A 14964-nucleotide genomic window follows, 5' to 3' on the forward strand; every position below is an offset into this window, starting at 1 on the left:
TGCGGCGTCTTCAGTAATGTGGACTCTGTATCGATCCGTTGTTGTCACCCCTGTAAATCTGGTTTTATGTTTGATCATGTTTTGTTTTGTTTTCTGGACTTTAGTTCAGTTTTTTCACTCCCTGGTTTGTTTTTGTTACCATGACAACTCATTGATTTTCACCTAGTCACGCCCCGGCCCTCAGTCCCGCACCTGTTCCTAATTATCACAGCCACTATTTAAGTCATTTACTTTCCGTCCATCAGTCTGGGAACATTAACTTTCATTGTATTCTACGACCATTGCTGCTCATATTGCTCCATGCCATGGGCGGTTTAGCTCGGTTGGTAGAGCGGCCGTGCCAGCAACTTGAGGGTTGCAGGTTCGATTCCCGCTTCCGCCATCCTAGTCACTGCCGTAGTGTCCTTGGGCAAGACACTTTACCCACCTGCTCCCAGTGCCACCCACACTGGTTTAAATGTAACTTAGATATTGCGTTTCACTATGTAAAGCGCTTTGAGTCACTAGAGAAAAAGCGCTATATAAATATAATTCACTTCACTTCACTTCGCCATCGATCCCCTGCCACGCACCTTGCTGTTTATGCCTCCAGTTTTTGTCACAGTATGTTTTTGTGTGTAATCATGTTTTTGATAGTATCTTTTGTTGGTTTTGTAGATTGTATTGCCATTGTGCAGTTTTTGTTCTAAGTTTTAGCATAGATTATTATCTGCCATCGAGCGTGCTTTTTGTTTTGCCTTTCTGTATTTTGAGTAGAATTAAAACATTATGTACCTGAATTCTCGCCTGGCTCGTCCTGTAATCCCTCTGCGTCGAAGGAGTAAACCAAATCCATGTCCAGGTCCGACAGTTGTAGTGAAGAAGGAGCTGAGCCGGAAGGCAAAGCTCTCAATTTACCGGTCGATCTACGTTCCAATCCTCAACTACGGTCATGAGCTTTGGGTTATGACCGAAAGGACAAGATCACGGGGACAAGCGACCGAAATGAGTTTCCTTCGCCGCTTGGTGGAGCTCTCCCTTAGAGATAGGGTGAGGAACTCAAAGTAAAGCCACTAGCTCCTCCACATCGAGAAAAGCCAGATGAGGTGGTTTGGGCATCTGGTCAGGATACCACCCAAACGCCTCCCTAGGGAGGTGTTTCGGGCACGTCCGACCAGTAGGAGGCCACAGGGAAGACCCAGGACATATTGGGAAGACCATGTCTCCCGGTTGGCCTGGGAACGGCTCGGGATCCCCCAAGAGGAGCTAGACGAAGTGGCTGGGGAGAGGAAAGTCTGGGCTTCCCTGCTTAGGCTGCTGCCCCCGCGACCTGACCTCGGATAAGCAGAAGACGATGGATGGATCGATGGATAGTTAACTAGTATATGATGAGAATCAGCACCTCCAAGTCCGAGTCCATGGTTCTGGCCCGGGAAAGGGTGGAGTGCCATCTCCAGGTTGGGGAGGAGATCTTGCCCCAAGCGGAGCAGTTCAAGTACCTCGGAGTCTTGTTCACGAGTGAGGGAAGAGTGGATCGTGAGGTCGATAGGCGGATCGGTGCGGCGTCTTCAGTAATGTGGACGTTGTATCGATCCGTTGTAGTGAAGGAGCTGAGCCGGAAGGCAAAGCTCTCGATTTATCAGTCGATCTACGTTCCCATCCTCACCTATGGTCATGGGCTTTGGGTCATGACCGAAAGGACAAGATCACGGGTACAAGCGGCCAAAATGAGTTTCCTTCGCCGTGTGGCGGGGCTCTCCCTTAGAGATAGGGTGAGGAGCTCAAAGTAAAGCCACTAGCTCCTCCACATCGAGAAAAGCCAGATGAGGTGGTTTGGGCATCTGGTCAGGATGCCACCCAAACGCCTCTGTAGGGAGGTGTTTCGGGCACGTCCGACCGGTAGGAGGCCACAGGGAAGACCCAGGACACGTTGGGAAGACTATGTCTCCCGGTTGGCCTGGGAACGCCTCGGGATCCCCCAAGAGGAGCTGGACGAAGTGGCTGCTGCCCCCGCGACCCGACCTCGGATCAGCAGAAGAAGATGGATGGATAGTTAACTAGTATATGATGCAGATTCCAACCATTGAAAGACTTAGTGCAGTTGAAGACTTCCGGTCATTAGAAAACATCATAATGGCAGCTACACTTTCCAATTTAAACATTTAAAAAAATTATATGGGAATATCCGGCGGGCCAGATTGAAAAGCTCAACGGGCCGCATTAGGCCCCCGGGCCTTACTTTTCCCAGGTCTGGTCTATAGAGCTGTCTGTTGAGAGATTGTCGGTCCTGGTGCGGGTTGCTATCATCTCCCGCCGTCTGGCCTGAAAGTGCAACACAAACCAGCTGTGCACAACCATCACTCTTGTCTGTCCTTCCCTTCTGCGTTCAAGACGCTCCGAAATTGGGCCCCGGTTTTAGTTGCATCTGCTTTGGATTACAGTTATTATCACAAGCCACCCCTCCTGGCTCTCGCCGCAATCGGGTGTGGATTTTACGCGGGATCTCTCTTCTGATCTTTTCCTCACGGCCTTTTACCGCCCAAGTGCAACCCTGTTGTTGTGTTGTTGTCGTTGGAAGCTTGTGACGCGTTTGCTCCTCTGGTGGAATGTGGGTTCGGTTTCCCCACATGTGAATCAGTACAAGGATTGTCTTGGAATCGGCGAAGATACGATGATTCGCTTCGGAAGAATCTGATTCTGTCCGGTGGCCATGGATGAAGTGCCGGCTGTCCAGAATCAGGACCCGGGGTCGACCGCTCACCTGTGCATCGGTTGGGGACATCTCTTTACTGCTGACCTGTGTTGTGTTGGATCCACTATGGACTGGACTCTCACACTATTATGTAAGATCCACTATGGACTGGACTCACAATGTTATGCTAGATCCACTATGGATTGGACTTTTACAATAATATGTTAGAACCCCTATGGACTGGACTCTCACACTATTATGTTAGATCCACTATGGACTGGACTCTCACACTATTATGTTAGATCCACTATGGACTGGATTCTCACACTAGTATGCTAGATCCACTATGAACTGGACTCTCACACTATTATGTTAGATCCACTATGGACTGGACTCTCACACTATTATGTTATATCCACTATGGACTGGATTCTCACACTAGTATGCTAGATCCACTATGAACTGGACTCTCACACTATTATGTTAGATCCACTACGAACTGGACTCTCACACTATTATGTTAGATCCACTATGAACTGGACTCTCACAATATTATGTTAGATCCACTATGAACTGGATTCTCACAATATTATGTTAGATCCACTAATGACTGGACTCTCACACTATTAAGTTAGATCCACTATGGACTGGACTCTCACACTATTATGTTAGATCCACTATGGACTGGATTCTCACACTAGTATGCTAGATCCACTATGGACTGGATTCTCACACTAGTATGCTAGATCCACTATGGACTGGACTCTCACAATATTATGTTAGATCCACTATGGACTGGAATCTCACAATGTTATGCTAGATCCACTATGGACTGGACTCTCACAATATTATGTTAGATCCACTATGGACTGGACTCTCACAATATTATACTAGATCCACTATGGACTGGACTTTCACTATTATGTTAGATCCACTATGGACTGGACTCTCGCAGTATTATGTTAGATCCACTAAGGACTGGACTCTCACACTATTATGCTAGATCCACTATGGACTGGACTCTCACAATGTTATGCTAGATCCACTATGGACTGGACTCTCACAATATTATGTTAGATCCACAATGGACTGGACTTTTACAATATTATGTTAGATCCACTATGGACTGGACTTTCACAATATTATGTTAGATCCACTATGGACTGGATTCTCACACTATTATGTTAGATCCACTAAGGACTGGACTTTTACAATATTATGCTAGACCCACTCAACGTTCATTGCACCGGTCTCCTCTCCAAGGTTTCTCATTGTCATCCCACCGGGTTGAGTTTTTCCTTGCCCTGATGTAGGATCTGAGCCGAGGATGACATTGTGGCTTGTGCAGCCCTTTGAGACACTTGTGATTTTGGGCTATATAAATAAACATTGATCGATTGATTGATTCGGCAATCACCCCGATTTTCCACCGAGCGCTGATTTTACGAGATCTCGCGAAATCTGGTGATAAGAGAAGTAGCAATAAAGCGAACCACAGAACGTTTATTCTGTCCTTGCAGAGGAGCAGAAGCAAAAAAAAAAAAACCTGGCCTTGCTTTCACCCAAGTCCTTTATCCCCATTTCGGTGCCCAGGACATCCTGAACACCCGGCCTGGGCAATTATTTTGCCTCGGGGGGCCAAATTTAGAGAAAAAATTGTAGCTGGAGGCCGGTATATCTGATTTCCACGGACACTAATACAAAACCTCACAATAATATCCGATTGTGAGCTAAAAACGTTATGACACAATGAAATTTTTTTTTTTTTTTTACTGAATGAGACACCCAGAATGTACATGAAAAATAAGAATGTGGGATTTACAATATTAACTATGAAAGATAAAACACTGAATATTAACAGCATGTGAATGTTACACCCCCTCTCCATCCACATATTTTATAATCAACCAAAGCGCAACAAAAATGTAACAAACACAACAAAATATGAACGCAAAGGGTAAAAAAAAAATCAAAAAACACCTACAATCTGATACATCTAATATATCACTAAAATTTAGAACTTTGGGGTAAAAATCGCCTTCCGCGTCTGTCCCTGACACCCGGATTTCAGGCTCTGGAAACACTCTTAGATTACCATAGTAACTACCATATTTCCTTGAATTGCCGCCGGGTATATAGTATGCGTCTGCCTAGAATTACTGCAGGGTCAAACTCATTTCGCAAAAATAATTAGCGCATGCTTAGCATTACCGCCGGCTCAGGATTAACGCCGGGTCAAACTCGTTTCGCAAAAAATTACTTTTACTAGCGGATGTCTAGAATTTCCGCCGTGTCGAACTCGTTTCGGCAAATAATTAGCATATGCCTAGAATTTCCACCGGGTCAAACTCGTCACGTCACGAGTGACACTTCACCTGTCATCATTTTCAAAACGGAGGCTGATTTCAATAATTTAGAATCGCATAAATGGAGGAAGATTAAGAGCCATTCAGTAGGATTTAAGGTCCAAGCTATTGAATATGCTAAAAAGAACAGTAAGCAGCTATGTTTTATTAATATACCGTAGCTGCGTGTGTCAAATATGAGTCATTAAATGACTCCCGCCTCCTGGTGGTAGAGGGCGCTAGTGATCCTTCTTGCGACTACTCTGCTGCAGAAGAAGTGACAACAAGCAGCGATCGTTTATTTTTCCTCTCGCTTGCACTTTTAACATGGAGGATTACATATCTAAAATAAAACCGTTTTCTAAACTGGGCTTTCAATCGAAGCAGGAGGTAATAAAGGAAGATCTCCATCGAGACGGAGAGACTTTTAAAACTGAAAAAAGATAAGGAAGACTTCTATAAACAAGTTATCGATGCTTTTTATCAGAAGGAGCGGCGCGTGGACTTCATTTATAAGTAAAGGTAAGACCATAATAACGTTTTTTTTAATTAAATGTGCTTTTCATGATGGTATCCTTACATCACACTCAATTTTTTAAGCACAGGCCTAAATTTACCACATGCCTTTGGTAAGCGCCGGAGTGAGAAGGGGTTTTAAAATAATTAGCGCCCCCGCGGCAATTCAAGGAAATACGGTAGTCATTTTCTATATCGCACAGACAAACCCCGCGATATATCGCGTATATCGATTTATCGCCCGGCCCTACATGCTGCTATCGACCACCGACACCGGGTTACAAATTGTGATAATTATTGAAATCAGCCTCCTCCATTTTGAAAATGATGACAGGTGAAGTGTCACTCGTGACGTGACGAGTTTGACCCGGTGGAAATTCTAGGCATATCCTAATTATTTGGCGAAACGAGTTTGACCCGGCGGAAATTTTAGACATGCGCTAATAAAAATACTTTTTTGCGAAACGAGTTTGACCCGGCGTTAATCCTGAGCCGGCGGTAATGCTAAGCATGCGCTAATTATTTTTGCGAAATGAGTTTGACCCGGCAGTACACTTCCAGTCTCCAGAAATAATGTATTTAAACATGCATATGGAAGGCTACAAATAAAGGAATCACCACACCCTCCCATGGTAAGGAATATCATTCCCTGACATCTGGAGAAGTCGATTAATGAATAGGATGTCGGAGGGTGAAAGGAATCTGGGTTGTTTAGGCGTGGTCGAGCTGCTTTATTCGTGCGCGGTTGCGACAGACAATGTGTCACGGCCAAGGACAAAGCTGACGGCCTCTACCCAGCAGCGCCATTCAGCTGACAGATGGGTTGTTCAGATTGTCTTGACCCAGTCAAACCGTATCGATCACCTTTTCTTTCCAATGATTTGCTTCATGTGTCGTACTCGTTTTCCATTATAGCAACTGTTCTGGGATCTGATCTCTGGATTCAAGTTCAATTAAAGCTGCAAGCAGAGATGGACGGGACCGACTTGTGCTGGTGTTTCCATTCAACATATATTTACCTGCACATTACCTACCTTCCTTGCATCCTGGGGTCACACTGGTGCTTCTTTATTTCACCCATACATGCTGGTGCTTCCTGCCACCACCCAGACAACATATCTTTACCTGCACATTACCTACCTTCTCTGTATCCTGGTGTCAAACTGGTGCCTCCTTCTTTCACCCAATCAACATATCTTTACCCGCACAGTACCTACCTTCTCTGCATTGTGTGGTCACGCTGGTGCTTCCTGCTTTTAAGCGGCCATCTTGAGATGGCAGCAGCGCAGCAGTTCTTTGAAGGCTCGTAATATCAAAACCGGAGCAGTTAGAAAAACTCTTTGCGCAAATTTTAAATAGAAGGGTTCAATCTCTATCCTGTGCGAGTTTGAAGCCGACACCACAAACGCGCTCAGAGGAGATAATGTTTCAAAAAAGGTGACGGGTTTTTATAAAACTTTTGTTTTGAAGGGGTAATTGCCAACTTCCTGTTGATTTTTGCTGAAGGGTGTCAACTGCTGAAATGTAGGTCTAAGTCAGACCTACATAGAGGTTTTTGTTTCATGTCTCTATGACATTCCTACCGGAAGTTACAAGCAGTTTTGTCTGTGTTTTTTGCTAGGGGGGCGCTAGAGCGCAATTTTGACTTTTTTTTTTTTTTTTATTATATGGCAATTTTTTCCAGTCCTGATGTTTGTGTAAAATTTGGGGAGTTTTGAAGCATTTTAAGGGGGTCAAATTACATCTCAAAGAGGCAAAAATGACATTTTTTAGGAAACTTTTGTTTTGTAGGGGTTTTTGCCAACTTCCTGTAGATTTTTGCTGAAGAATGTCATATTATGAAATGTAGGTCTAAGTCAGACCTACATAAAGGTTTTTGCTTTATGTCTCTACGACATTCCTGACGGAAGTTACAAGCAGTTTTGTCTGTGTTTTTCCTAGGGGGCGGTAGAGCGCAATTTTAAGTTTTTTTTTTTTATTAGATGGCAATTTTCATCAGTCCTGATGTGTGTGTCCAGTTTGGTGAGTTTTGACGCATTTTAAGGGGGTCAAATTACATCTCAAAGAGGCAAAAATGACATTTTTAAGGAAACTTTTGTTTTGAAGGGGTGTTTGCCAACTTCCTGTAGATTTTTGCTGAAGAATGTCATATTATGAAATGTAGGTCTAAGTAAGACCTACATAGAGGTTTTTGCTTTATGTCTCTACGACATTCCTGACGGAAGTTACAAGCAGTTTTGTCTGTGTTTTTCCTAAGGGGCGGTAGAGCGCAATTTTAAGATTTTTTTTTTTTTTATTAGATGGCAATTTTCACCAGTCCTGATGTGTGTGTCCAGTTTGGTGAGTTTTGAAGCATTTTAAGGGGGTCAAATTACATCTCAAAGAGGCAAAAATGACATTTTTAAGGAAACTTTTGTTTTGAAAGGGTGTTTGCCAACTTCCTATTGATATTTGCTGAAGGATGTCACTTTATGAAATGTAGGTCTAAGTCAGACCTACATAGAGGTTTTTGTTTCATGTCTCTACGACATTCTTAATGAAGGTTACAAGCTGTTTTGTCTGTGTTTTATCTTAGGGGGCGCTAAAGCGCAATTTTACGTTTTTTTTTTTTTATTATTAGATGGCAATTTTCGCCAGTCCTGATGTGTGTGTCCAGTTTGGTGAGTTTCGAAGCATTTTAAGGGGGTCAAATTACATCTCAAAGAGGCAAAAAATACATTTTTTAGGAAACTTTTATTTTGTAGGGGTGTTTGCCAACTTCCTATTGTTTTTTGATGAAGGATGTCAAATTATGAAATGTAGGTCTAAGTCAGACCTACATAGAGGTTTTTGTTTCATGTCTCTACGACATTCCTAATGGAAGTTACAAGCAGTTTTGTCTGTGTTATTTTCTAGGGGGCGCTAAAGAGCACATTTTTTTTTCTTTTTTTTTTTATTAGATCGCTATTTTCTCCAGTCCTGATGTGTGTGTTTGGTGAGTTTTGAAGCATTTTAAGGGGGTCAAATTACATCTCAAAGAGTCAAAAATAACATTTTTAAGGAAACTTTTGTTTTGTAGGGGTGTTTCCAACTTCTTATTGATTTTTGCTTAATGATGTCATTTTATGAAATGTAGGTCTAAGTCTGAAATACATAGAAGTTTTTGTTTCATGTCTCTACAACATTCCTAATGGAAGTTACAAGCAGTTTTGTCTGTGTTTTTTCCTAGGGGGCGCTAAAGTGCATTTTTAAGTTTTTTTTTTTGTTTTTTTTTTATTAGATCGCAATTTTCGCCAGTCCTGATGTGTGTGTCCAGTTTGGTGAGTTTTGAAGCATTTTAAGGGGGTCAAATTACATCTCAAAGAGGCAAAAATTACATCTTTTAGGAAACTTTTGTTTTGTAGGGGTGTTTCCCAACTTCCTGTTGACTTTTGCTGAAGGATGTTACATTATGAAATCTAGGTCTAAGTCAGGCCTACATAGAGGTTTTTGCTTCATGTCTCTACGACATTCCTAATGGAAGTTACAAGCAGTTTTGTCTGTGTTTTTTCCTAGGGGGCGCTAGAGCGCAATTTAATTTTTTTTTATTTTTTTATTTTTTTTTTTTATATTACATCGCAATTTTCACCAGTCCTGATGTGTGTGTCCAGTTTGGTGAGTTTTGAAGCATTTTAAAGGGGTCAAATTACATCTCAAAGAGGCAAAAATGACATTTTTTAGGAAACTTTTGTTTTGAAGGGGTGTTTGCCAACTTCCTTTTGATTTTTGCTGAAGGATGTCAGAATATCAAATGTAGGTCTAAGTCAGACCTACATAGAGGTTTTTGCTTCATGTCTCTACGACATTCCTAATGGAAGTTACAAGCAGTTTTGTCTGTGTGTTTTTTCTAGGGTCGCTAGGGCGCAATTTTAAGTTTTTGTTTGTTTTTTTTAATGGCAATTTTTGCCAGTCCTGATGTGTGTGTAAAATTTGGTGAGTTTGAAGCATGTTAAGGGGGTCAAATTACAGCTCAAAGAGCCGACTGAATAATAAAGAATAATAAAACATTAGAAATACAATAGGGTCCTCTGTCCCAAAGGGACATTCGGTCCCTAAGTACTGTTTTTTTTATTCTCATATCGTCTGTGTGCCCTTCGCCCTCCAGTCTTGAAATTTTGTCGTTTTCACCCCCTCTTGACCTGCGTTATAGCTCAACCCCTCTTACAGTGCAACAGCAAGACTCCCATAAATAACAGGAAGATGACATTCATTGTCTGCCTCCGCAATGCAAAGAATGTCCAAATAATTGGGAATGGCTGGATTTGCTGTTTATTCCCCGCCTTTGCACGCCTACCTGAGCGCAGCGTAGGTGTGAATCACTTCTCGGTGCAGGCGTGTGTTGGGGGGCCAGGTCAGCAATGCATTCCCAAGTCCGTGTGTGGAGATGCTGAGGCAAGATTCCATTAAGTCTTTGCTGGTGGGCCATAAATCAAAGTGATTCCAGCTGTGTGCGTGTGCTCCTAAATCTTAATTATTTTTGGTCTGTGACCATTTAAGGCTGGGGGATTAGGAAATGAGGTACATTTATATGCAGGCAAGCATTTAATTGCAAAAAGGGAGGTTTGTTGGTGGCCAAACAGTTCAGTTGTTGTTTCATCTGACCACAGAATTTTCCTCTAGAACAGGGGTCACCAACGCGGTGCCCGTAAGGACCAGATGAGTCGCCCACTGGCCTGTTCTAAAAAATAGCTCAAATAGCAGCACTTACCAGTGAGCTGCCTCTATTTTTTAAATTGTATTTATTTACTAGCAAGCTGGTCTCACTTTGCACAACATTTTTCATTCTAAGAGAGACAAAACTCAAATAGAATTTGAAAATCCAACAAAGTATTTTAAAGACTTGGTCTTCACTTGGTTAGATAAATTCTTTTTTTTTTTTACTTTGCTTCTTATAACTTTCAGAAAGACAATTTTAGAGAAAAAATACAACCTTAAAAACGATTTTAGGATTTTTAAACACATACTTTTTTTACCTTTTAAATTCCTTCCTCTTCTTTCCTGACAATTTAAATCAATGTTCAAGTCCATTTTTTTTTTTATTGTAAAGAATAATACATTTATTTTAATTTAATTCGTCATTTTAGCTTCTGTTGTTTCGACGAAAAATATTTGTGAAATATTTCTTCAAACTTATTATGATTAAAATTCAAAAAAATTATTTCTGGCAAATCTAGAAAATCAAAGTCTTTTGAATTTCTTTAAAAATTTTTGTTACGGAAAATCTAGAAGAAATAATGTACAGCTGGTATAGGCTCCATCTCCACCCCGGAAATTGTTCCACACAGTAGCTCAGTTTCAAAGGATGGAAAGGGTAAGGATGGAAAGGATAATACAGGTATTTGGTAGACTAAGAAAGTACCAAAGTAGCAATATAAATTAAAGCTGCAAGCAGCGATGGACGGGATTGCTTTGGCTGCTGCCCCCGCGACCCAAGCCCGGATAAGCGTTAGAAGATGGATGGATAGTAGCTACTATTAGCAAACAGATATACCAACTCGGCGTAATATCTTAACATCGACACACTCTCTCGTCGCAACTCGGCCCTGATGGTCGGTACCTGTAAGTTTACAATTAGTTGTAAAATGTTGGACGGTTGTTATTACGATATGCAGGCAAACGACAACTTTAAAACATACCGGCTTAGCTGGGGCACCTGGCAGCCATCTTGGTATAGACGATCACAGCCCCCTCCCTCACGAATGTTGGTGCGTGCGCACCAGCAGCAGACGGTACGGAAAAAAAGAAAAAAAAAACACCTCCCTCACTCTGTCTGCGCACGGCGGCCATCTTTGAAATGGTTTTCAGCGTAGCGGTTCTTTGAAGGCTGATAAAATCAAAACCATAGCAGTAATTAAAACTCTTTCATCAACTTTTAACCAGAAGGGTTCAATCTCTCTCCTGTGGTAGTTTGAAGCCGACACAACAAACGCGCTCAGAGGAGATAATGTTTGAAAAAAGGTGACTGGTTTTTACAAAACTTTTGTTTTGAAGGGGGGATTGCAAACTTCCTGTTGATTTTTGCTGGGGGTTGTCAATATATGAAATGTAGGTCTAAGTGAGATCTACATAGAGGTTTTTGTTTCATGTCCCTACGACATTCCTACCGGAAGTTACAAGCAGTTTTATCTGTGTTTTTCCTAGGGGGTTCTACGACATTCCTACTGGAAATTACAGGCCGTTTTGTCTGTGTTTTCTTCCTAAGAGCAGTTTTGTCTGTGTTTTATTCCTAGGTGGCGCTTAAGCGCAATTTTGAGTTTTGGGGTTAGGTTTTTTGATTAGATCGCACTTTTAGCCAGTCCTGATGTGTGTGTCCAGTTTGGTGAGTTTTGAAGCATGTTAAGGGGGTCAAATTACAGCTCAAAGAGGCAAAGGTGAGTGTTTTTACAAAACTTTTGTTTTGAAGGGGGAATTGCAAACTTCCTGTTGATTTGTGCTGAAGGATGTCAGTAAATGAAACCTAGGTCTAAGTGAGACCTACATAGAAGTTTTTGTTTCATCTTGCTAAGACATTCCTATTGGAAGTTACAAGCAGTTTTGACTGTGTTTTCTTCCTAGGTGGCGCTAGAGCGTAATTTTTTGTTTTGGGGTTAGTTTTTTTGATTAAATCGCAATGTTTGCCAGTCGTGATGTGTGTGTCAAATTTAGTGAGTTTTGAAGAATGTTAAGGGGGTCGAATTACAGCTCATAGCTGCGGAATAATAATAATAAAGAAAGAAAGAATAAAACGCTAGAAATTCAATAGTGTCCTCTTTCCCAAAGGGACATTCGGTCCCTAAATATAACATATATGTAATATGTACATATTATATAGACTGATATATATATTATTATATTATATATTTATATGTTATGTACAATATATAACACATCCATGTTCAATATTGGACAAATATATGTAACAGCTGCAGCAAAAAAAAGAAATAAATAAATAAAAATGATTAGTAATTTGTCCAATTATGAAATGATTATTACAGTTTTTCGGCATCCAAACATCTTTTCTTGTCTCTTTTGCGTCAGGTCCACCAGTATTACAGTTCCTTGCCCGAGGACAAGGTGCCCTACGTCAACAGCCCGGGAGAGAAATACCGAATCAAGCAGCTCCTCCATCAGCTGCCGCCGCACGACAACGAGGTGAGAGCCCCGACCCGCCTCCTCCCCCATCACCTTCATCCCTATTCCATCTATCTCCCCCCCCCCCCGGGCAAAGGAATCTAACACCAAACAGATCAAATGAAAAAAACAAATGAGTACACGAAGGTAAAAAGTAGCTGCCCTACATTGCATTAGGCTTCATCTTTAAAACCTCCTAAGACCCAGCGTCCTCTGAAGTGGACATTCATGTTAAGTATGCCCCCCCCTCTACCTCAAAGAACCACTCACCCCCAAATCCTCCACACGACACCTCCGCTCCGAACAGGCAAACAGGCTCCCAGTCTGCGGAGCGCTCTCCCTGACCACCTGAGGGTACCACAGACTGTGGATGCTTTTGAAAAAGGTTTAAAAACCCTTCTTTTTAAAAAAGCCTTTTTTCGATATATGTATATGATAGAGATGCGCGGTTTGCGGTCTTATCCGCGGAGTCCGCGGGTAAACCGCGGGTCGGGCGGTTGACATGACGAAAAAAATAGATTTTATTAGACTTGGGCGGTTGAACCATCCGGAGACATTTGATATACATGGTTCTGCGATCGGTATCCTCAGCCATTCAAAGAGCCACTCAAGACACGTGTCATAAAGCAAAGAAGTCAATAGGAGACGCTATTATTCTCTTGAATGACTGCCGGCAGTCACCCAGACATTAAATATTTGTGCGTGCTATGAAGCCATTGGCTTTGTCGCGTTCTACATCATAAACGATCTGCTTGTCAGTCCAGCATCATGTTGTGTGCAACTTCCGCAATCACACGTATGAGATTGAAAGGCATACTGGGTGACACAGAGTACACTAATGGTTGTGATATAAACAATTTTAACACTCTTAGTAATATGCGCCACGCTGTGAAGCCACACCAATTAAGAACGACAAACACATTTCGGGAGAACATCCTCACAGTAACACAAGATAAACGCAACACAACAAATACCCAGAATCCTTTGTATTCATGAGACTTCCTGACTATTTTATACACCCCAAACCCCCGTGCGTCGGTAAGGTGGGCGGGGCTGGGGGGTGCGGGGGTGTAAAATATATTCAGGAAGTGTCATGAATACAAATGATTATGGGTATTAGTTGTGTTGCGTTTATGTTGTGTTACTGTGAGGATGTTCTCCCGAAATGTGTTTGTTAATCTTGTTGGGTGTGGCTTCACAGCGTGGCGCATATTAGTAAGTGTTAAAGTTGTTTATATCACAACCATCAGTGTACTCTGTATCACCCAGTATGCCTTTCAATCTCATACGTATGATTGCTGAAGTTGCACACAACATGTTGCCGGACCAACAATCGGTTCGTACATGTTGTTGAAGGTGTTTAAGGCAATGGCTTCACAGCATGCCCACATTCTTGTAATCAGGATGAACGCTTTTGAAGAGTCGCGAGAACGTTAGCGGCTCCAATTGACTACATTACTCTGTGAAACAGTTTTAAATAGCTCTGAGTGGTTTAGGTGGCCAAACTCTGATGTAATTCGGCGGGCGGTTGGTTCGGGTGGACGGCGGGTGGATGATGATTTTGGTGATGCGGATGCGGATGATATAATTGCCTATCCGCGCATCTCTAGCATACGAGTTCTAGCTATTTGGCTGTTGTAGTTTTTATTTGTATATATTTTTTATTATCTTTTTATTTTACATTTTTTAACACTGTATTACTTCGAGGTTGTTTACTCAATGTAAAGTGCCTTTTACAAATAAAATCTACTATTATTATTAAGTATATAACTTTCCGAGAAGAAACTTCCTCCAAAGTGGACATTTGTGCCAAGCATAGTGGACATTCGTGTTGAGTTTAGAATCTCCAGAGACCCAGCGTCCTCTGAAGTGGACATTTGTGTCAAGCAGAGTGGACATTTATGTGAAGTTTGTGACCTCCTACGAATCAGCGTCCTCTCCAGTGGACATCTCTGTTAAGTGTCTAATCTTGTAAGGAACGGTGTCCTCTGGTGTCCTCTCTAGTGGACATCTGCGTTGAGTGTGTAATCATGTAAGGAACAGTGTCCTCTGCAGTGGTTGTTTGAGTTAAGTTTACGTCCACTGCAGAGGATGCTGATTCTCAGTAGGTCAAAAACTTAACACGTCCACTCTGCTTGACACAAATGTCCAATTCGAAGGACGCTAGTTCGTAGGAGAATGTGTATCTAAACACAAATGTCCACTTGGTAGCACGCTGGTTTCTCCAGAGATTACGCGCTTACCACAGCTGTCCACTGTGGAGGACACGCTTTCCAGACCCAGCGTCCTCTGAAGTGGACATTT

General features: G+C 42.1%; 1 protein-coding gene across 1 annotated transcript in view; it reads left to right on the forward strand.

The window, feature by feature from the left end:
• The window catches only part of prickle2b (prickle homolog 2b), a 113767-nt gene that overhangs the window by 41817 nt on the left and 56986 nt on the right, over positions 1-14964 (forward strand). Inside the window, exon 3 of the mRNA XM_061875257.1 lies at positions 12568-12681. Within this exon, the coding sequence (XP_061731241.1) occupies positions 12568-12681 (114 nt within the window). The remainder of the gene's footprint in view (positions 1-12567; positions 12682-14964) is intronic.

The sequence above is a fragment of the Nerophis ophidion genome, linkage group LG16 (genome assembly GCF_033978795.1).
Source record: "Nerophis ophidion isolate RoL-2023_Sa linkage group LG16, RoL_Noph_v1.0, whole genome shotgun sequence".
In the NCBI taxonomy this organism is placed as follows: Eukaryota; Metazoa; Chordata; class Actinopteri; order Syngnathiformes; family Syngnathidae; genus Nerophis; species Nerophis ophidion.